Below are 23,684 nucleotides of genomic sequence, written 5' to 3' on the forward strand. Positions count from 1 at the left end.
TGTTAAATTCTGTGCACAGTATAAAAATTACCTGCAACTAGTGAACTTGGAGGAATGAGGTAAGATTGGACTGTGAATTAAAGAACTTTTTTGAACTTACACACGTTACAGACATGTGCGCTTAGAATTAGAAGGGGGTTAAGTTAGGCTAAATTGTTAAATAGTAATAAGTTAAAGTTTCATCCTGCTTTCATGTTTAAAGATAATTAAAAGCAATTTTTGTTTAAGTAACCATTTGTCTTGGTGAATATCTATTGCTGTTGGGTTTTAGGGTCCTCTGGACCCATAACAGGGTAGACTCAGAGGTGGAGTGAAGTTGTTCCACCTCCTCCGTAAAAGCCAAATGCGGCTCCAAAGGGAGGGATGATTGATGACGTTGCAATGACGCCATCAGTCTGCGACCCAAAAGCGCAAATTTTAAAGAACCCAGGAGATTAATAGAGGCGATTACGTTGCACAGAAGATCTGCCCGAGTCCCAAAACGGCTTCCACAGATCTCCACTCGCGCTTGTACCTGCTCTTCAGCTGCCATTTTCCAGTATAGGCCGCTTTCCCTTCCTGACGCATATGTTTGACGTTTACGGTGGTGGCGGCGGTACTGGCCCACTCGCCCCACCTCCTTCAGCTCCGGAAGCTGGCTCGCGATTCCCCCCGCATAAAAGCACCGTGCGATCCCCATAAAAGGTAAATTAGCCTTTAAAAAAAAACGAGCAGGTGATTACGCGCCTTTTGTGTATAAAACCCCCTAATAAGGTAATGGGTGATCTGGCTGTGCACTCGGCTCCACCTCCCTGCCTTTTCCCCAGAACCTTTAGTTCCCCTTCTCTGCAAAAATGTATCCAACTGCCTTAAATAGATTTAATGAGCCCGCCTCTGCTGCAGCCAATCTCAACCTTCGGCTATGACCCCTCCTGGCAAGGGGTTTATGGGCCCCCCCCTCCCTGTGAAGCAGTCAGGTTTAGTTGGTTTCTTCCATTACTTCTCTCCTACCAACTCCATAAAGTTGATGTAATGTGGAGGTGAGAAGTGAACTAGGCTTCTACTTATTCATCTATTTATTTATTTATCTATCTATCACTCCTTGATGTAAGGCTCAAGCCTGAAATGTTGGTTATGTTTCTTTACCCCAATGTAAAGGACGCTGTTTGACCTGCTGAGTTTCTCCAGCGTTCTGTTTTAACTTCAACCACGGTGTCTGCAGACTTTCATTTGAATGTGCTGTAGCCCCCCCAGGGGGGAGGGGGAGGGGGGGAGGTGTTGGTGGCTGTAGGGCCCATGGTGAGAATGGCTGTTCCTGACAGACACATGAATGCGGGGACATGTATGTAAACAACCGAGTTTGATTTAATTTGGGCACCAGCACAGACACATAGACTGTAGGAACTGTTCTTCTCCGTATTTTGAGGAGGAATTTTCTTCATCCTTTTTAAAAAAAAAATTAAAATTTAGTCATACATCACAGCCCTTTCGGGCCACGAGTCTGTGCCGGCCAAGTTGCACCCCATTAACCTGCACCCCCTGGTACGTTTCGAACGGTGGGAGGAAACCGGATCCCTGGGGAGTCATGGGGAGAATGTACAAGATCCTTACTGACAGCAAGGGATTCGAGTCCCGATCACTGGCGCTTGTGGTAGCCGCTATGCCAACTGTGCTGTTCTATCTGAAGTTCAAGTTTATGATCTCTCTCACCTTGTTGCTTCCTCTGTCTCCCTCCAGTTTGAATTATTCTCCTTTGGAATCCTGGTGTTGACCTTTGGCCTGGCGTTTGTGCTCCTTTACTTTTGGAGTGAAGCAAAGAACGATTACAATGACTTTGATTGGTGAGTCCGTGGATTGTAAAGGTTAATTTTTCGTGCTTGAGGAATGCACTCCGACTGACATTGGTCTACTTAGTTTGTCAGTGGAGCTCTATGCATATATTTATTGGCAATACATCTATTTTATATTCCCTAAAGAGAGAGAGGATAAGCCACCTTCTTGAACAATAGATCACTCCAGCACAGAAACAGGCCCTTTGGCCCATCTAGTCTCTGCCAAGCTAGTTCTGGTGACCTGCAACCAGGCCATATCTCCCATACTCCTCCATCCATGTACTGATCCAATTTCTTCTTAAATGCCAAAATTGATCCTGCATTCACCACTTCAACTGGTAGTTTGTTCCATGCTCCCCCTACTCTCTGGATGAAGAAGTTCCCCCTCACGTTCCCTTTCAATATTTCAACACCTTTCACCCTTAACCTATGTCCTCCAGTTCTTGCCTCACCCAACCTCAGTGGAGCGTAGAAGAATGAGGAGAGATTTGATAGAGGTATTTAAAATTATGGGGGGGTATAGACAGAATAAATGTAGATCGGCTTTTTCCACTGAGGGAAGGTGAGATACAAACCAGAGGATATGGGTTAAGGGTGAAAGGGGAAAATTTTAGGGGGAACATTTTCACACAGAGAGTGGTGGGAATGTGGAACAAGCTGCCAGATGACATGGTGAATGCGGGCTCAATTTTAACATTTAAGAAGAATTTGGATGGGCACGAGGATGGGAGAGGTATGGAGGGCTATGGACTGGGTGCAGGTCAGTGGGACTAGGTAAAAGAAAATGGTTTGGCACAGACTAGAAGGGCTGAAGAGACCTGTTTCTTTGCTGTAATTTTCTGTGGTTCTATGGGAAAAGATAAAACTTTATGTGCCTGTTCGCCTCGCTCATAATATTTCTGTTTAGTTTTTAATATAGCCTTTTCTGTTCTATATGTTTGTGATGTGATGTATCTTAGCTTTTTATTCTCCAGTAATCTGTATTCTTCTTGTAGTCCTGTTCTTCGATTTTTTTTTTTTTTTTTTTCTTTTCTCATTCTGTAATACCTTTCTCCAAACTGTTCACTTCTGCCATATTTTCTCTCTTAAGATTCTTTGCTTAGGATATAATTTGTCTTGTGTATGTTTTGAGCGTGTCCCGTATCAAAAAGGTATTATTAGTAGATGGCTGATATGTTTTGCAAAATATTTCAGTCTGTCTCTTAATAAACTCGCAGAAGTCTGTTCTTTTGAGAAACGTGCCTTTGATACATTTTCTTGCTGTTCCATTACTGCAATAGTTAATGTTAGTGGTGAGTGGTCTGACAGAAGCCTCGCTGGGTATTCTGTTTTTAATCACTCTACTTTTTAACTGGGCTGACATTAAAATAAATCAATCCTTATATGTGAATCGTGCAGCCTTGAGTAAAAAGAATAGTCTCTCTCTCTCTCTCTCTCTCTCTCTCTCTCTCTGGGATTTAATTGCCTCCATATATCATTAAAATTTATTTCCTTCATAATATGATTGTGATTTTTGCTGCTTTTGCCTTCGCTATTGTTCTTGCTGATTTATCTAATATTGGGTCCAAGCAAAAATTAAAATCTCCTCCAATCAATATATTTTCCATCTGCTGACCTTCATAAAGACTCCATTGTCATAATTTGGGGCATAAGTATTCATAAATGTCCACTCTTCTCCATAAATTTTACAATGTGCCATTACATTCCTTCCAGCTCAGTCAACCGATGTTCCTTCTATTAATACTGGTGTATTTTTATTCATTCCTCTTGCCTTTTAATGAAAAAAAAAGACAATATTATTTGTCCTACCCATCGTCTTTTCAATTTATCATGTTCCTTTTTAGTAAGATGCCTTTCCTGTAGAAAGATTGTCTACTTTTAATTTCTTTAAGTGTGCCAAATCCTTTTTCTCTTCACTTACCTGTTTAACCCTTTAACATAAAGAGTAATAAACTTTAGTGTTATATTCATACCATTTTTCAAACAAATATTATATAACAATAAAATCTTTCCAAATGTTTAAATAATACCGCAGCATTTCCCTTATAGAAACATACACATTTCCTCTTTAAAACCACACACCCACATCCCTAATTCTTACGGTGATGTAAGCAGTGAAACCCAGAAGCCCGCAAAAAAGGCAGAATCCTCTTCCAAAGAAGAACCTTTACCGCCATTTTTAAAAAGCGCTCCTCTCCCGGCGCCATTTTCCCCATTAGATCGGAGTCCCCACCCTGACACTTTTCTCTCCACTTTCCTTTCTGTCCAGATCTCTCCCTATATATTATAGTAATTTTTCTTTTAGCGGTAAAATATAAGACAGGTTCAGTACTAGATGATTTTTTTAAAAAAAAGATACTTTTTTCAGTTAGTCCCATTTTAAATGGTCTTTTCAATGTTCTTATCTGGCAACTTTAATCTTTTCACAACTTTTGTAAAAATTCTTTCGCACTCTTCCTTATTCTTGAAAATTCTTCGATTGCCTTCTGAGGCATCGACTCTCAGTGTCGCTGGATAAGTCATTGAATATTTTAAGTTTTTGGATCACATTGTCTCTTTACCTCATCAAATTCTTTTCTTTGACCAAGGCAGGGCTAAAGTCCGGGAAAATTTTTACTTTTTTTGTTGTCCACCATTAATAGGCCTTTGTAACTTTTCTGAATCTTTGTATGTTGCTCCCAAGATCATGTCCCACTCCCAATAACTTAAATGTCTTACCAGGACTGGTCATGGTCGCTGTTCACCGGTTCTTCTGGGTCCGAGGGTCCGGCGAGCCCTTTCAATTTGCAGCCTTGTGTTTTACTTGTTTTGTCCCAGCACTTGTGGGATCCATGTTTCAAAAAAGCTCTCCGGATCTTTCCGCTCGATTCTTTCTCTCAGTCCAATAATTCTTACATTGTTACGTGTGATGAAATTTTCCATATAGTTAATCTTGTCTTTCAATCCTTTTCTGTCTGGGGCCCAAATTTTTGCTTTTTCTTCTAGAGCCTTTCACCTGTCTTTTGTTTTGTCCAGTTCAACCTCCACTCGAGTCATTTATTCTGTTCAATCTTCCACGATTTCTTTAATTTCCGCTATCCTTTCCAATATCCTTCCTATTGCTGATTCAACGCTCGTAAAGCGAGTCCACAAAGTTTCCATCTTGTTCAAGATGTTGGCTATATGGAGGGGGGGGGTCACATGATGGAGTCATGGCTGGTCGGGAAAACCAGCCCTCCTCAGAGAAAATTTAAAAAAAGGTTGAAAAACAAAGCAGGTAAGAAAAACACTAAAAATTCACAAGATAAAAACCACAAGAAGAACTTAAAGATGGCCAAGAAAGAAAAGTAAACAGTATCAACTAAAGAAGAGTTAAAGAAATCACCAAAAAAAAGGCATTATCGAAGTCCGAGAGCAGGGGGCTCTTCCCAAGAAGATGGCCTGATTAATGAAGTCGGTAGGCGGGCAACTGGGCAGCGACATCTCCCGGGACGCTCTCGATCGGTGGCTGACAAAGTCTGAAAAAGAAATGCCAATGCCGGGCCCCTCAGTGTTCAGCCGGACCAAAGACCCCTTCTCTGTTACTCCTCATCAGGCTTCCACTCGATATTCCTGGCTTTTTTTATTTTTGGTTTAATGGCCAGAATCTTAACGGTGTGGAGGAACAGAAGGATCTTGGGGTTGAAGCCCATCCATCCCTCAAGGTTACTCCGCAGGTTGATGGTGGTTCAAAAGGCGGATGATATGTTGGCCTCCATTTATTGGTCAAGGGATTAAGATCAAGGGCTGAGAGGTTACGTTGCAGCTTCAAAAACCGGTTCGGCCACACTTGGAGTATCGTGTTCAGTTCTGGTCGCTTCATTACAGGAAGGATGCGGAGGGTGCAGAGGAGATTTGCCAGGATGTTGGCTGGATTGGGGAATGTGTCTAATGAGGCTAAGTTAGCCTAGGGATTTTCTCTTTGGAGCGATGAAGGACGAGAGGTGATTTCATAGAGGTATATAAAATTATGAGGGGGCTTAGACTGGGTGGACAGCCAGAAGCCTTTTCCCAGGGGGACAATAGGAAATACCAGAGGACACGTGTTTCTGGTGAGTGGAGGAAAGTTTGCAGGAGAAATCAGAGGTGCTTTTTTTCACACAGACACTGGTGGGTATCTAGAATGGTGGTGGAGCCTGGTACAATAGGCACATTTAAAAGACTCAAAGATGGGCACATGGATACAAGAAAAATTGAGGACTATGGGTAATGAGATAGGGAAGGTTTAGATCGTTGAGTAGGTTTACAGAGGTCAGCACAACATTGTGGGTTGAAGGGCCTGTACTGTGCTATAACGTTCTATGTTCTAAGAATGTGCTTCATTGAAATATTATAAATAGAGTCAGGCATCACTTAATGTCCACGATACGTCCTGTAAAAAAGGATGAAATGCGATTTGGGTGTAGCGGACGTAATCATGAACTCGTACTGATTGCAGTTTGCCACGTAAAAATATGCACACCTCAAATGCACAAATAGGCAGTGAATAATCTATTCTAACCTTGTGGGTTCATGGACCTACACACGGTCGGACGTTGCCCAAACGAATGTTATGCGGCGCATGACTGTATTAGGCTCCGATCGGGGTTTGTTTCGGGCCCAAAATGTTGGTAATATTTTTTTTTAGTACTTTTGTTTTGTGGTCAAATGTGTTTCAAGAATTAACCATTACCTAAACACATTAGTTGAAATGGAAACTGTTTCCAAACAGCCCCATCCTCCTTCCCTCTCCTCTCCCTGACGAAACCCCAAGATAGAGAGAAATAAAAGAGAAAACAGAAAAGAGAGAAAGAAAATGAAAAGCAGGAAAAAGAGAGAGAAACTGTCAGGATCCGGGACCCACTTCAGAGGATCCTAATTACTTTCCTTACTTCGTTCTCAAACAGGGGAATGAACAAGGACATGGAATTCAGGAACAGAATAAGTGTCCCTAACTATTCGACCCTGTATTGGCCGCCATCCCTGCAAGAATCTATTATACTTCTTCCTTAGGTTATAAGCAATTTTCTCCAGGGGAGCACAGCTATGTATTTCCGCATCCCTTTCGGGCTATGTCCAGAAGGGAATCAGACTTCCCGGAAACCGCAATACATTTCCTGACTGCCGCCAGTGCAATTTTAAGAAATTCTAATTGGTACCTGGACAGACTCATTTTGGGTCTTGCGCCCACAATATTTCCTAGGAGAAACAATTCTGGACATTGAGGCAATTGTTTCCCAATAATCTGGTCTAATAAAATTCTTAAATTTTCCCCCAAAAGTTTCCCTTTAGAGCATGACAAGGTGGAATGCAAAAAGGTTCCCGAGTCTTCTAAAATGTAGAGCAGATATATTAGATTTTAATTTATGCGGGGCAAAATATTGCTGATGCAAAAAGTTATCTTGCACCAGCCAATATCGTACATTAATTGTATTGGTCATGCAGTCCTGACACAAGTCGGACCAGTTTTTATCACCAATACTAATATTCAAGTCTGATTCCCATCTTTGTTTATGTAACTCCTGTTTGGGAGTTCCTGACTAAAGTACATTGTAGATGTCAACTTTGTTGTGTTTCCCTTTCAAATCTGGTAACGTCATGGCCGGTCCTAATTCATGTCTGAAAAAAGCTCTTAATTGAAGGTTAGCAGAAGATTATTATATCTACTTTTTAACTGTTCAAATGACATTAGTTGCCCCTTACACATAACAATCTTTTACATACCTGATCCCTTTCCGGGACCACGTTTGTAGAATCTTATTATCGACTTTGAAAGGAATTGCATCGGTTACATATCTTGACCTTCTATGTGTGCTGGAAGACTGGCTGGTTCCTCCACCATTCCTGCGTTTTTGCTGCTATCACAGTGTCTTCACTCTTTGTTTTCCTTCCTTCTCCAGGAATTTCTATCGGGACAGCTGGTTCCCGTGGTCAGCTGTGGTGCTGGGTGTGACTGTAACATTCTTCACATACATCGCCATCCTACTGGTGAGCAAGCGGTGTCCTATTTCCTTTGTTCCATGGAGATCCGTGAGTTGTCGAGGGTCGTGGTGGAAGCAGATGAGATAGTTAGCTCTTATGAGCCTTCAAGATCGGCCAGTAGTTCTCAATCCTTATTTTTTCCAACTTGTATTCCATCTGCCATATCCTACACCCTAGATGCTCTGTGGTTAGTAAGGGATTGCTCAAGGTGAGTGGAAGAAAACGGGTTGAGAGGCACTGGTCTATACAAAGCAGATAAACACAGGCACTCTACCCCCCCCACCCCGCATAGTGGGATTGGGGAGGGGGTTTTGCCATCTTCCATCACATGAAGCCACGTTGCTGCGCATGTCAGGAAATGCAAGTTGAAGAAAGAGATTTTGCTCTTTTCTCTGCGTATAAGTTCAGTGAGAACGAGTTTTATTCCCAATCTCAGTTTGTTGGGTAATGATTTAGGATTCTTTCTGAGTGTCTGTATCCCAAATAGTTGTAAGGCAGGTGTCACCTGTCATGTTCTAGCCAATATCTATCCCAAAACATAAACAGAGGTGATCCAGACATCATCGATCGCCTGTTTTTTGTATTTCATTGATGTTCATGTTTGGTCCAGTAATGTACACGATTGGTTTGAAGCTGAATGATGTCCTGAATTGTGAAAGTTGCTACATTAATCTCCTGGGTATGGGAATTAGATGTGAAAGTTGTCATGTCAATTCAGGGCAAGTGAATTGGATGTGAAAGTTGCTATATCAATTCAGGTCATTTTTTAAAAAAAAAACTGTTTCCAAATAACAGTCCAGTTTTGGTGAGTTGGTTGATCAGCATTCACCTTGACCATGCCCTCTTTGTGTCTTGCAGGTGCTGGCTATCTGTTTGCTGAGTGAAGGCCAACGACTATATCTATTCTGGGGACACAAGGTATGATAGCTGTCCTGCACACTCCTACTTTCACGGTGGACATTCTCCAACTCTCTGTCTCCATCTCGAGAGACAAACTGTCCACAGCAAACTCCCACAGTTACCTTGTCTACACCTCTTCAAACCTTGTCCCCTGCCAGGATTCTGTTCCTTTCTCTGCTTCCATCGTGTCCACTCCCAGGATAAGGACTTCCATTCCAGAACATCTGAGATGTTCTCCTTCTCCAAAAACGTGCCTTCCCCATTGCTGCCATTAACTCAGCTCTTACCCTAATCTCCTCTATTACCCACACATCTGCCCAGGCCCCCTCTACCCCAGGACACAACAAAGTCAGGATACCCCTTATCCTCGTCGACCACCCCACCAGGCTCTGAATCCAACACATTCTACTTTACAGTTGGCGAAGCGGTTAGCAAAATGCCTTTACAGCAATTGGGACCGGGGTTCTCCCTGTATCTGCGTGGGTTTTCCCTGGGGTCTCTGGTTTCCTCCCACTGTTCGGTTGTAGGTAAATTGGGCACCATGGACTCATGGGCCGAAATGGCCTGTTACTGTGCTTTAATTTCTGCCACCTACAAGGTGATCCCACCACCAGATACATCTTCCCCTCTTCTCAATTTTCTCTTCTACCCTCCCACCTGTTAGTCTCTACTCCTCTGCCTTCCTTTCTTTCTCGCTCCTCTCCTCTTCGGCCCCCCCCCTCACCTCTCCATTCAAACACCTGCTTGCTTTTTCCTCATACCTTGACGGGGGGCCCAGGCCCGAAACATTGGTTACCCTTTCTTCTTTCTTTGGCTTGGCTTCGCAGACGAAGATTAATGGAGGGGTAATGTCCACGTCAGCTGCAGGTTCGTTTGTGGCTGACAAGTCCGATGCGGGACAGGCAGACACGGTTGCAGTGGTTGGAAGTGAAAATTGGTTGGTTGGGGTTGGGTGTTGGGTTTTTTCCTCCTTTGTCTTTTGTCAGTGAGGTGGGCTCTGCGGTCTTCAAAGGAGGTTGCTGCCCGCCGAACTGTGAGGTGCCAAGATGCGCGGTTTGAGGCGATATCAGATATCAGCCCACTGGCGGTGGTCAATGTGGCAGGCACCAAGAGATTTCTTTAGCCAGTCCTTGTACCTCTTCTTTGGTGCATCTCTGTCTCGGTGGCCAGTGGAGAGCTCGCCATATAACACGATCTTGGGAAGGCGATGGTCCTCCATTCTGGAGACGTGACCTACCCAGCGCAGTTGGATCTTCAGCAGCGTGGATTCGATGCTGTCGGCCTCTGCCATCTCGAGTACTTCGATGTTGGTGATGAAGTCGCTCCAATGAATGTTGAGGCTGGAGCGGAGACAACGCTGGTGGAAGCGTTCCAGGAGCCGTAGGTGATGCCAGTAGAGGACCCATGATTCGGAGCCGAACAGGAGTGTGGGTATGACAACAGCTCTGTATACGCTAATCTTTGTGAGGTTTTTCAGTTGGTTGTTTTTCCAGACTCTTTTGTGTAGTCTTCCAAAGGCGCTATTTGTCTTGGCGAGTCTGTTGTCTATCTCGTTGTCGATCCTTGCATCCGATGAAATGGTGCAGCCGAGATAGGTAAACTGGTTGACCGTTTTAAGTTTTGTGTGCCCGATGGAGATGTGGGGGGGCTGGTAGTCATGGTGGGGAGCTGGCTGATGGAGGACCTCAGTTTTCTTCAGGCTGACTTCCAGGCTACCCTGATGTATAACGTTGGTTACCCTTTACTTCCTGATATATAACCGATGTAATTCCTTTTAAAGTCCTTGAGCAGATTGTCAGGGGTTTTACAGTTTTGAAAGAGGTTGCCGTAGGTTCTAAGCAGTTGTCATAGACTAACCTTTGAAGAGAAGGTAAGGAATGGACACGAAGAGTAGGATGTTTGCAGGCAATTCTTCAGTAATTTGGAAGGCAAATATTCATGCACTCTTGCAATGGTTAAGGAGCAAGGTTTTTCAGAGGGCTACCAGGGAAGTGGTAGGCTGAATAGCCTTATCTGGGGCTACAAAACTCTACGATGCTGTGTTGCGGAGGGAGTTGCACTGCTTGTACTTCAACCTGTCTTTCTCTCTGCCCACAGATTGGGATTGTGGTGGTGCTGGGGGTCTCTGTGGTTGCTATTGGCTTCCTGTACAGTCAGTGGCAGGAGGAGTGGAATACCTTCACCCTCTCATTTCAGGTATGCCAGTGACAGGCAGACACACAGGCACAGAAACCCGCATGCACGCCCATGGCATGCTTCAAGTACATTATCACATATCCCGAGATACAGTGAGAAATTTTGTTTAGTGAGCAGTCCAGCTAGTCGATAAGACATAGGAGCAGAAATAGGCCATTCAGCCCATCAAATCTGCCTCACCATTTAATCATGAGCTGATCCATTTTCCCACTCAACCCCACTCCCTGGCCTTCTCCCCATAACCTTTGATGCCCTGGCTAATGAAGAGCCTCTCAATCTCTGCCTTAAATACACCCAGTGACCTGGCCTCCACAACTGCTTCTGGCAACAAATTCCACAGATTTACCAACCTCTGGCTGAATAAATTCCTCCAGATTTGTTCTAAGTGGATGCCCTTCAATCCTGAAGTCATGCCGTCTTGTCCTAGACTCACCCACCATAGGAAACAACCTTTCTATATCTACTCTGTCCACGCCTTTCAACATTCAAACTATTTCAATGAGATTTCCCCCCCCCCCCCATCCTCCTAAACTCCAACAAGTACAGGCCAAGAGCTGTCAAACGCTCCTCCTGTGATAACCCTTTCATTCCCGGAATAATCCTGGTGAACCTCCTTTCAACCCTCTCCAACACCAGCGCATTCTTTCTTAGAGGAGCCCAAAACTGCTCTCAATACTCCAGGAGAACTCACCAGTGCCTTATAAAGCCTCAACATGTTCTTATATTTGATTCCTTTTGAAATGAACGCCAGCCTTCTTCACCATTGACTCAACCTGCAAGTTTACCTTCAGGCTGTTCTGCACGAGGACTCCCAGGTCCCTTTGCATCTGGGATTTTCAATTTTCTCCCCATTTAGAAAAGTCTGCCCATTCTTCTACCACCATGCTTGGCTGTATACTTTCCCTCGTTATTATTTCATTTGCCACTTCTCTGCTCATTCTCCTAATTTGTCCAAGTCCTTCTGCAGCCTTCATGTTCCCTCTGCACTACCTGTTTCTCCTCCTACATTCATAACCACTGCAAAACCTTGCCACAAAGCCATTCATTCCATAAGCCACATAGTTGATATACAGCATAAAAAGAAGTGGCCCCAACACTGAGCCCTGTGGAACACCACCAGGACCAGAATCCAATCCTCGTATTCTATCTCTCTGCTACCTGCCAACCAGCCAAGGCATGTCAGCCCATGCGTAGTACAGTACAGACATAAAAACACAGTGCAGAGTTACAGAGATCAGTTAGAACAAAATAAAGGCAACAATATCTTTAATAATGTAAGGTTCATTCAAGAGTCTGATTATGGCTGGAAAGAAACTGTCCTTGAACCTGGTGGTGGATGATCTCACACTCATGATTCTTCCCAACAGGATGGGGTGGGGTGGGCTGTTTAATGTGTTGCCTGCATTTTCGAGGCAGAAGGAAGTGTAGACGGAGTTAATGGGGGGAAGGGTGTGCACGATGGTCTGCCCACGTTCTCCAACCCCAAGCCCCCACCCCACAGCTTCTTGCGGTCTTGGGCGGAGCGGTTCTCGTCCCACACAATGATGCACCCTGACACCGTGGATGTTGTTGGTTTCAATGGCGGTTCCTGCTTCAATCACAGGTCACAGCTCCATATCTGCACATCGGAGGCGTGGCGGCAATTACTATGCTTTCCTGGCCTGTGGCCCATCACTTCAGCAGGATGACTGGAAGGGGTGAGTGTCCGTAAGTAGATGCAGCAATGTGAAGCAGGAAAACATTGCAGAAATATCACGGAGGGAGACTCCCGCCAGCCCCATCACTTTGTTCATGCTCCTCTCTTTTCTCATCTCTCCATGTAAGACCACAAGATGTAGAAGCAGAATTAGGCCACTTGGCCCATCGAGTCTTCTCTTCTGGCTGATGTATATTTCCTTTTGACCCCATTCTCCTGCCTTCTCCCCTTAACCTCACTAATCAAGAACCTGTGCTTTAGATCGATCCAGTGACATGACCTCCACACCACCTGTGGGAACAAATTCTATAGATTTGCCATCCTCTGGTTGATGAAATTCCTCTGCATCCCATTTTACTCAACCAGATGCAATTAAAATAGATATCTCCAGGTTTCGTTAGTGGAACCCCCCCCCCCCCCACCCCCGCCGTTTCTCCCTATTTCTACTTTCCTTTAGTTCTGTCTCTCTGCTTTTCCCTCTGTCTTCTTTCATCCAGATCCCTATTCACAAAGTCGTCCCCTCCTCTGATCATTTCTCACCTTTCCGATCTTCTGTCCTCCCATCCACATCCAATGTTGGTCTGTCCTCCTCCTCCCTGGCCTTTCTTTCCTCCCCCCCCAGCCTTTTAATTCAGGCGCCTGCCTGCTTTACACTCATGGCTTGAGGAAGGGCTCAGGCCTGAGACGTCTTTACCTCCTATGGACGATATGAGTTCCTCCAGCTTTTTGGCGTTCTCACCACAATCACAGCATCTGCAGACTTTCTGGGCTTCATTCCATTTTACCCTGAGGCCGAGCCCTCTGCCCCAAGACTTCCCCCCCCCCCCCCCCCCCAGCAATGCTGGGTTGGGGTAGAGGTTAGCGCAACGTCTTTGCAGCACCACCGGTCGGGACTGGGGTTTGAATCCTGTGCTGTGTTTGTGCAGGTTTTCCCCGGGGGCTCCCGGTTTCCTCCCACCCATTTGAAACGTGCTGGAGGTGTAGATTAATTGGGTATAAATTGGGAGGCACGGTCTCACGGGCCGGAAGGACCTGTAATGTCTAAATTAAATTTTTTTTACTGGAAACATCCTCTCCACACCCCTTTAATGAGATTCTCCTCATCTTTCTAAACTCCAGTGAGTACGGGCCCAGAGTCATCAAACGGTCTGCACACATTAGCCCTTGTATCCCCGTGTGATCCATTGCTTCGTCATTTAAATACAACTATACAAGGTGTGTGGCGACTTCCACATCTTTGTCACTCTCTGAGCAAGGGTATTCCTTCTGAATTCCCAAGTGGGTTGCTTGGTGATGACCATATTTAGTTGTGTAAATGCCAAGTTTTGCGGAGCCGACTATTGCACAGACGCGCCTCATCAGAGGCGTCGGGGGTTCCGATGGGCAGGTGGCATTGGGATCGCTGATGGGGAGGGCATCGGGCTGGGTGGGAAATGGACGCTCGAGGTGTCGGGATCTCCGATGGACGGGGACGAGGCGTGAGCCTAGGTTCGAGGCATCGGGAGCTCCGATGTGCGGGCGACTGGAGCCCAGGTGGGAGACCAAGGTTGACTTTTGCACGCTATATATGAAAAATATCAGATTTCTAGGCCAAAAATACGGTGGGGGTGGACTTTTCCATGATAATGACTTTGACATGAGTATGGATGGAATTTTCGAGTGATGGCCACGGGAAGGGGCTGTTTGGGCCGGGTGGTTAAGGGGGCAAAAATAAAGAAAAGGAGGGGAAGAACAGAAGGGGTGCAGAAGAAGAGAGAGGGGAACTCTTTACCTGAAATGAGAACATCGTCTGTCCAGGTGGAATGTTCAGTGAATATGTCCGGCCCCACTCTGGTAGAGGAGAAGGCCCAGGGCAGATAGGACAAAGTGAGAATGGGAAGTGGGGGGAGGGGGGGAGTTGAAAGGGCAGCAACTGAGAGATCAGGTTGGTCACTGAATATAGAGCCACCCCACCCTGTCCCTTACCCTTTCTCATTCCCACCCTCCCCCCTTTAGTTCCATCCACCTCCATCCCGATCGCCCCACTGGATTCCTCTGCTCCTTTCCCCGCACCTCCACCTGGTCTCTGTTCGTACCACAATTCTCTTCTCATCAGAGTCCATCACTGGCCGCATCTGTCTCTTTATCCCCACTCCCACCCCGTATGACTCATCTCCTCCCACCCGCACCCTCAGTTCGAACATGGAGCATTACAGCATTTCATCATCCCTCTATCTCCTTCCCCCCCCCAGCTCTGCATTCACAGATCACCTTTCTTCTCCTGCACTCCTATCCCCATCCAATAAATACCTTTGCCCGTTGCTCTACCCCCCTTCCATTTTTTTTCCTTTTCCCCAGCCTTTTGAAACAGGTGCTTTTTCCTCGTACCTTGCAGAAGGGCTCAGGCCCGAAATGCCGGTTATATATCTTTCCCTCCTGTGGATGCTGCGAGACCTGTTGAGTCCCTCCAGCACTTCTGTGTATTTAACTACAATCACCTCGTCTGCAGACTTTCGTGTTTCCCTCCTTATCCAACAGTCAGGAGAATCTTGAGCCTTCCCTTTCTGCCCTAACCATCGCACAACTCCGAGCCCTCCAAATTCTACTGAAGCAGCATTGTTTTGTACTGCTGCAAAGTTAATTTCATGAAGCTTCACTTCATTTTATTCTGAGGCTGTGCCCGCTGGTCCCAGAGTTCTCCAATACTGGAAGCATCCTCTCCACGTCCACTCTATCCAGCCCTTTCAATATTCATCAGTGAGATGCCCCCCTCAGCTTTCTAAATGCCAGTGCTACAGTCCCAGAGCCATCAAACCGTCCTCACACCTTGACCTTTGTATTCCCGTATAGGACATGACAGCACAGTGCAGGCCCATTGGCCCACGATGTTGGGCCGACCTATATGAACCTACTCAACAATCTAAACCTTCTCTACTTCCCACCCATAACTGCCTATTTTACATCCAAGTGCCTGTCCAATTTGGGCGCCTATCTGGTCTTTATTCATATCTTGAAGAAAGGCTCAGGCCTGAAACATTGGAAATATATCCACCTCCTATGGGCACTCCAAGACCTGCAGTATTTCTGTTTCTCTCTCTCTCTCCTTGAGCCTGGCATCTGCCAGTCCACTGCCTCTGTTATGTTTCACCTCTGCCTACTCCGACCCCACCCTGTCCTCTTTACGCAGGCTCTTCCTGCACTTCCCTGGTCCGGATGAAGGGTTTCTGGCTCGAAATGTCAGTCGTCCTTTTCCTCCTGCCAATGCTGAGTTACTCCGGCAAAGTGGGCTTGCCTCGCATCGTTCAATGTTGGCTGCTTTCCCGGGATAGGTAGGGTTTAATTTACATGATGAAGCCTTTCCACTACAACTGGAGTCAACTTGAATTCATAATCCTAGGTCCTTTCAAACTGCCATGTAAAATGGGGTTACCTGGGCAGTTTGCCCGATTAGCGCTCCAGTGACGCGGCAGTTAGAAAGGGCCCAACCTGGTCAACCCTATCTGAATCTAACCATGCCCCTGATCCACCTCAGTAGGTGCTTTCAAACTGCCTTGTAAAATGGGGTTGACCGGGCAATTTGCTCAGTTAGTGCCCCACTCACAAGGCAGCTTGAAAGGAAAGCGTCATCCAAAGTCAATCGGGTCCCTGCCCTACCTCGGAGGTAGTCAGGGAACCCAGTTAAACTGACCCAGGACACATTGACCGGTGGCTTGAACAGAAAAATGGCTGACCCAGTTATTCCTGTGACGTCAGCGCTTACGTGCTGACGTCTCAAGGAAAGCCCAGTTGAAGTGTCTGCGGTGATTGGTAAGGGGGAGAGAGGGGTCGCTGCCAGGGCCCGGGGTGGAGATGTGGGGGGGGGGGAGGGGGTGAGAGGTTGTTGCCATGGGAGGAGAGGTCAATGTCACGGGTTGGGGGCAGAGGGGTCGCTGCCGTGGGAGAGAGAGGGGAGGGGTGGGGATGGCTGCCGTGGGGGGGGGGGCGTGATTGATGGTGGTGGGGTGAAGACTGACAGCTGGTGGGGGGGACGGGGAGACTGGTTTGCGTGACGCATCGCTTACCATGTTACCAAGGGGGAGGGATCCCCCTTAAATCTCCAGGTTGGCCATTTACTGGGGTTACCCCTACTCAGCTTAAAGGGTGCCCCAGAAATTGCACCCAGGCCCCAGGAGGGCGACCCAGGTGCTACAGCTTAAAAACACCTAGTGATAGTCAGGGAACCCAGTTAAACTTACCTAGGCCACGTCCACAAGTGACTTGAACAGGAAAATGGCCAACCCGCTTATTCCGGTGACAGCGCTTGTGCACGTAGGTCACCAGGCAGCCAGCACTCAAGCATCCGGCAGTACTTCCGGTGAGTGCATGACGCGTCATTGCGGGAGCAGGATCCTCCTTCAATTTAAAAGGTGCCCCAGGAATTGCACCCAGGCCCCAGGAGGGCGACCCAGGTGCTGCAGTTTTAAAGGGGCTCCTGATAAACCCAAAAGCAAGTGACTTTGGGCAACAGTATTAAAAGCCTCTGCTTTACCAGAAAAAAAGATTGCGTCACAAGAGGCACCCTTTAATAAATAAAGGGGTCATGCAGGAAGATTAAAAGCTGTTGTAAATCTGTTTGGAGTGCTTTTTTTGTTTCTGCAGATTAAGTAGAATTAATTCTTTGTTGGAAATACAGGAGGAGCTGATTCAGTGCCTGGGGGTTAATGGTGGGGCAATTACAGGAATAAAAGCTGCTTTGTTGACACTGGCAGATGAAAATAAATACTCTCTATGGTTGCAGTCCAGTTAAAGAGATTAGGATACAACGTGACTTTCTCACGTAAGTACGTCCTCTGGAAATATGATGAATGAACTTTGGCTTTGCAGGGCATTCTTCACTGTGAGCTTCTGTGCCAGTGGAGCTGTGAGACACAAAAGTCTGGAGACACTGTGATTGTAGTAAAGCACACATAGAAAAGCTGGAGGAACTCAGCAGGTCTCTCAGCGTCCACAGGAGGTGAAGGTATATTACTGACGTTTTAAGCCTGAGCCCTCCTTCAAGGAATAAGCAGAGAACAGGAGGGCGTAAGAGAAAAAGAGACTGAAGGAAGACTGGCAGGGGAAGACATCCAGACCAACGAAAGCTATTGCAGCACAGAAAAAGGTCCTTTGGCCCTTCTGTACTGATCCATTTTTGTGCACTCCCATACCTCTCCCATCCACATACCTATCCAGATTCTTCTTAAATGTTCAAATTGAATCCACGTTCGCTACTTCAGCTGGCAGCTCGTTCCACACTCCCACCGCTCTCTGTGTGAAAACATTCCCCATCGTGTTCCCCCTAAATTTTAATCCTTGGCGGATTACAGAGGGTGGCTGCATTATAGACTATGCGTAGATCCAGAGTTGACCCAAGCATCAACGTGTGCTGAAGTTCAACCTATTCCTTACGCCGGACACAATCGTGCTGGAGAAACTCAGTAAAGAGGAACCAACATTTTGGGCCTGAAAGGGAGAAGAAAAAACAGGGAGGCCCCTGAATACAAAGGTGGGAGGGAGGGAAGGGCGAGGAGCTCAGGGTAACCAGTAAGACGCAGACTGGGAGATTGTTTCCTTGATCTCCTTCACTCCGACCACTGCAATAGCAAGGATTTCCCAGTGGCCAACCACTAATTCCACACACTGACATGTCTGTCCATGGTCTCGTGCTGCCAAACCAAGGCCACCTTGATTGGAGGAACAACATCTGGGCTGTCTCCCTGCTGTAGAAGCAGCAATATCGACTTCCAATTTCTGCTAAACCCTTCCCCTGAGGTTCCCTCTTTCCCTTCCCCTCTGTCTCCTTTCCCCCACCTCCCTGTGACCTGTGTAAAGTTTTCCATGGGTGCTTTGGTTTTCTCCTCCCTTCCAGAAACATAACGGTGTTGGTAGGTTAATTGGGTGCAAATAGGCAGCATGAAGGGCCTACCGTTAAAATTTAAAAAAATCTTTCTCATGGATTAAAAATGTCACGTATTAGAAGTTGTGCTTCAGGGTGAGAGGAGGAAAGTTTAAAGGAGACAAGCAAGGCAAGGTTTTTTTTAATTTCACAGTATGTGCCTGGAACTGGTAGTGGATGAAGCAGATCTTCTAAGAGCTTCTAGATAGACCCGTTAATATGCAGGGAATAGACGGCTGTGGATTGGGTGCAGGCGTTAGAGATCAAATTTCATTTGGCTCAGTGTTTGGTGCAGATTTTGTGGGTCAAAGGGCAGCATTGTTCTAAATTCTATTTTTGTGGAAAGATTGGAGACGATGGACGTTCCCTTTTAAACCGCAGCACCTGGGCAGCCCTCTTGGGACCCGGGTGCGATTACTGGGGCAAAGGGGCTGGAAGCACCTTTCAAATCGTGGGGGGGGGGATTCTACCTGTTAAATCGCCAACACTGACGCCTCGCGCACTTACCGGAAGTACCGCCCGGATGTTCGGGTATTGGCTGCCCGGTGACGCACGCACACAAGCGCTGACGTCACCGGAACAAGCAAGCCGGCCATTGTCCTGATCAAATCGCCCATGGATGAGAGCTAGGTAAGTTTAACTGGGTTCCGACGGGGTTGACGAGGTCGGACCCTTTCTAACTGCTGCGTAACTGGGGCACTAACCATGCAAGTTTCCCATTTTAATGGCAGTTTGAAAGGACCTAATATTAAGGTAAGAGCAAATAGAAGAAACAGAGAGTGTTCTGAGAGAACACAGATCCAGGAAAATTGATGGCAATGAAAAGAAAAGGTGATGGAAATTCAATAGTATCTTTATAAATTTAAATTTAGCCATCCAGGACGGAAACAGGCCCTTCCGGCCCATGCCTACCCAAATACACCAATTAACCTACAACCCCCTGGAGGGTGGGAGGAATCTAGGAAAACTCACGCAGACGTGGGGAGAACGTACAAGCCCCTTAAAGACAGTGGCGGGTTGGAACCCAGGTCACAGTGCACCGTAACAGCGTCGCACTAACTGCCATGTGAACCTTGCCACCTTCTTGCACGTAAAAACACAGAAGTCCTGGAGGATCACAGCAGGTCTACAGCGCTCGTGGGAGATAAAGATATATAACTGATGGCACTTCTTCAAGCTTCGAGGCTCAGACCCAAAACTTCGGTTATATATCTTTACCTCCTATGGACGATGCATGATCTGCTGAGTTCCTCCAGCATTTCTGTATATTTGCAACAATCATGGTGTCTTCAGACTTTCGTGTTTAGTGCCCTCTTTTACCTGGCCAATGTAAGGGATTGAACATTTTGCCGAAGAGAAGCCAAAATGACTGATTTATTTTAAAAATTGAGTTTAAAAGTTAGCACCAGTGTGTGAGTCCAAACCAGAACTTATGAATATAAGGATGGTCACTGGGATTTTCCAATCAGGATGCAGGAGAAATGTCTTGACACACAGAGCTTGGAACCGACTCCCACCGGAATTGGTTGGGAGGGCAACTTTGGAGGCATTCGATGGGAGTCTGGAAATGTACCGGGGGTGGGGGGGGTGGGGCGCAGGAGAAATGCATCCAGATGCTGGAATCTGGAACAGCACACAACCAGCCGGACGGACGGACAATTAAGCAGCATTACTGGGAGGGAAAGAACAGTTGAGGTTTTGAGACCAAAGCCTTCGATCTGAACTGGGGAAGTGTAGGAGAAGCCTGTGTGAAGGGAACACGTTGGGGGAGCTGGGATTGGGGCTGAATGAACTTTCGCCGTACAAAGGGTTTAATTTAATTTATTGCTCCACAATGGTTGTGTTCTCAACGATTTGCAGGGCCGGCGCCAGAACGAATGTTGCGGGTTGGGGGGGGGGGGGCAAGGTGGAACACTCATAAACTTGCTCAGTGAAGGGTGGGAGGGTGCTATTGGATGCTGAGACCTACCTGCCGACAGACTTTAACATCATCTGCCCCTCTGACATAAGGGGATGAGGGCACTGCTTTTATTGCATGAAGTGTCACTAGATGCTACTGACGTTGATGCGTCCAGGGGCAGGTGGAGAGACGCTAGCGTACCTCAAGCTAGACGCGGGAGGGGGTGGAGGCAGGTCTGACGACGAGCGATGGCTGCAACCGTATGGGGGTGGTGTTGTTTCATCTTGTATTTGTATGTGTGAGTTCTTAGACAACACATGGATGAAGGAAAAGGTTCTTTACTTTAAAGTTGTCATAAACAGCACCGTGAGGCTTCAAGCCTCCATTACAGATGGTGTCAGCCCCCTGCTGGCAGCCAAGATTAATTAAACAGGAACTATAATCAAGGCCTTACAAGTGGCCCGCGAACTTGATCACTATCATTACAGAAGGGGGGGGGCATAGCACCTTCCTTTGTGAGTGGGGGGGGGGGGGTCAATGCCCGCGGATGCCTCCTTCAGCACTGATCCTGACCATGTAGAAGACATTTGGGGATTACTCTTCAAATGCAGATCTATAATAACCAATCACAGTGAGCAGTCTTCTTGGTCGGAATAATGTGAGATAGGTGGGCTATTTAAAATAAAAAGAAACCCACATTCAATAATCTGGCAAAAATGGGCATTGAATGAATTGATCTATAGAACATTATAACACAGAAAAAGGCTGTGCCGAACTATTAACCTGACCAGTCCTACTTATCTGCATCCAGTCCATAGCCCTCCAAACCTCTCCCATCCATGACCCTGGCCACATTTTTCTTCAGTGTTAAAACTGAGCCTGCAGTCACTTCAGCTGGCAAGTTGTTCCACACCCCCACCTCTCTCTGTGTGAAGAAATTCCTGCCAACGTTTCCCCCTAAACCTTTCACCCTTAATTCATGTCCTCTGTTTATCTCACCTAACCTCAGTGGAAAAAGCCTGCTCTATCCATGCCCTTCATTAATGAAGAGTTTGAGTTGACCATGGCTGGGAAGAGGTTTTTAATGATCACCAACCTAACCGCGCTTCTAAACTCAGCTGTCATCAGTGGGTGAAAAGGAATGGTGGGGAAGGGGCCCATGATTGACCTCACCTATTGCTTTTTGCTCAAAGTCAGACTGGGGGGGGGGGGGTGGTGTGGTGATATGTAATTACACCACTAGGTCACCAGGGTTCATCCCGGTGACCTGCTATGGGAATGCGCGTTGGAGCAGAAGCAGCTTCCATCCTAGTAGCTATGGTATTAGTTTATTAAATTGTACTGACAATAACCACACCAGCAGAGTGAGTATAAGACAGCTTTAATAAACTAATATGTACACTAAGAGGTCTTGTCTCTCTGCAAGACAAACCTGGAAAGCTAGACTGTAGTTCTGGACTGCTTTGTATACAAGGTCACTGGGATGAACCCTGGTGACCAGTGGTGTAATTACATATCACCACAGGGAGACCATTTTGCGGAGCAGTTGCACTCTGTCAGCGATGGACATCCTGTGCTCCTGATTGCTGTCATTTTCCTCCCCTTCCTGTTCCCGCCCTGTTCTCGGCCTCCTCAAAGGTTCGAAAGCTGGCAGACACTGTGATTGGAGTCAAGCACAAGCATACTTGGAGGAACTCAGCAGGTCTCGTAGCGTCCATAGGAGGTAAAGGTGTATTACCGACCTTTTGGGCCTGAGCCCTTTGCCAAGATATGAGCAGCCAGGCATCAAAGGTTCCATTTATTGTCATGTAATAATGCATTAAAAATGTTATATTTATGGTATTTCTTCAACTTTCTTCTTCCATAAAGCAAGCAACTAGTCACCGAGAGCGTTGCCCGGCGCCCATAACAATAGGAGATAGAGAAGCAGAAGAGAGTCCCTTCAGAGATACTGAGTATCTTGGTGCTTTTACAGCCACACAGACTCCAGTTCAAGCCATCCGAGCTCCAGGTCCAAATCTCCGCTACGATCAGGAAGCCTTCAGTGCCCGAGGCCCTTCGGAAGCCCTTCTTGCCCTCAGCACCCTCTCGAATCCCCATTCCAATACCTGGTCCCCATGTACCAGTCTCCAGTGGCCCGTGTGGGTGCCTTCAGCCGCTGAGCCCCTCACTGGTTCACCCGTTCTGTAGGGTCGTCTCTCCTCTGCTTCTCCTTCTCAATGAAGGTGGGGGGGGGGGGCACTGGCAGTGAGGCCCAGCGTGCTTTTCTGGATGGGGACCCTGTCCCACCTCTTCCTGCCCCATCCTCTTTACACTCCACAACATTCAACCCATCTTGAGAAAGGGGGGCCGGTAGCCCCACCGTTCTCTGAATCTGCTGGCTATGTCAACAGTACGGCCAACTCCATTCTTATTGTGTTTCAGCCCCCAGAGCAATCACCTTGGGCTTGTACTTTGGTGTCCTCCTCTTCCTCTATCTGGTCCCGCTTGGTATGTATTCTCCCTGCATCAAAGAGGAAGGGGCCCTGGGCCCGAAGCCTGCTGTCATTGGTCACAGAGGAGCGCCAATGGTATGTGAATCTTCAGATTGCTCCCCGCACCTTGTTTGAGCCGCTCAAAAACACTCTTTCTTCCTTTCCCCTCAGAAGTGTGATCCTGGAGTTCTAAGCAATGCCGCAGCTGTCTGTATGGAGTTTGCACATTCTCCCTGAGATCACCCTGCCACAAGACTCGCCCCACCAGGTTCAGGAACAGCTGCTCCCCCTCCACCATCAGACTTCCCAACATCAAACTCAATCAGGGACTTATTTGCACTTTTCTGATTTCTCTCTCCCTGTATTTCAGTCAGTTGACTTATAATTTCTTTATTTGTTTACTTGTATGTTGAGTACAGTTTTTGGCACTACCAATAAGTGGTCATTCTCCCTGGCCCACAGGTAAAAGAATCTCAGGGTTATATGTGATGTTATGCACGTGGTCTGGAAATAAATCGGAACTTTGCCTTTGACATGAGCTTCCTCCCACGTCCCTAATTGGCCGGGGTGAAAGATAATCCATTTAGCTTAGAGACACAGCATGGTAACAAGCCATTCCGGCCCATGGGCTGGTGCCTCCCAAGTGCCCCCATGTGACCAATTAGTCCTTTTGGGGAGGAAGCCAGAGCACCTGGGGGAAATCCATGCAGGTCTTGGAGAGAACGTGCAAACTCCTCCTGGATTGCGCTGGATTTGAACCCTGTAATAGTGATGTGCTAACGACGCTGCCCACTGTCAAACACCCAAGGTACATTTGTATTGAAATTCTCATGCT

At 46.8% G+C, this 23,684-nt stretch overlaps 1 protein-coding gene across 7 annotated transcripts in view; it reads left to right on the forward strand.

The window, feature by feature from the left end:
• gdpd4a (glycerophosphodiester phosphodiesterase domain containing 4a) overlaps positions 1–23,684 on the forward strand; it is a 108,103-nt gene that overhangs the window by 34,321 nt on the left and 50,098 nt on the right. For all 7 annotated transcript variants that reach the window (XR_011342353.1, XM_069892090.1, XM_069892091.1 and 4 more), the window contains 6 exons: positions 1,717–1,820; positions 7,709–7,796; positions 8,649–8,708; positions 10,788–10,886; positions 12,490–12,583; positions 22,800–22,945. Coding sequence is in view for 6 of the 7 variants with exons in the window: in XM_069892090.1 (XP_069748191.1) it covers positions 1,717–1,820; positions 7,709–7,796; positions 8,649–8,708; positions 10,788–10,886; positions 12,490–12,583; positions 22,800–22,945 (591 nt within the window). In the remaining variant the exon portion in view is untranslated. The remainder of the gene's footprint in view (positions 1–1,716; positions 1,821–7,708; positions 7,797–8,648; positions 8,709–10,787; positions 10,887–12,489; positions 12,584–22,799; positions 22,946–23,684) is intronic.

The sequence above is a fragment of the Narcine bancroftii genome, chromosome 7 (assembly GCF_036971445.1).
Source record: "Narcine bancroftii isolate sNarBan1 chromosome 7, sNarBan1.hap1, whole genome shotgun sequence".
Taxonomy (NCBI): Eukaryota; Metazoa; Chordata; class Chondrichthyes; order Torpediniformes; family Narcinidae; genus Narcine; species Narcine bancroftii.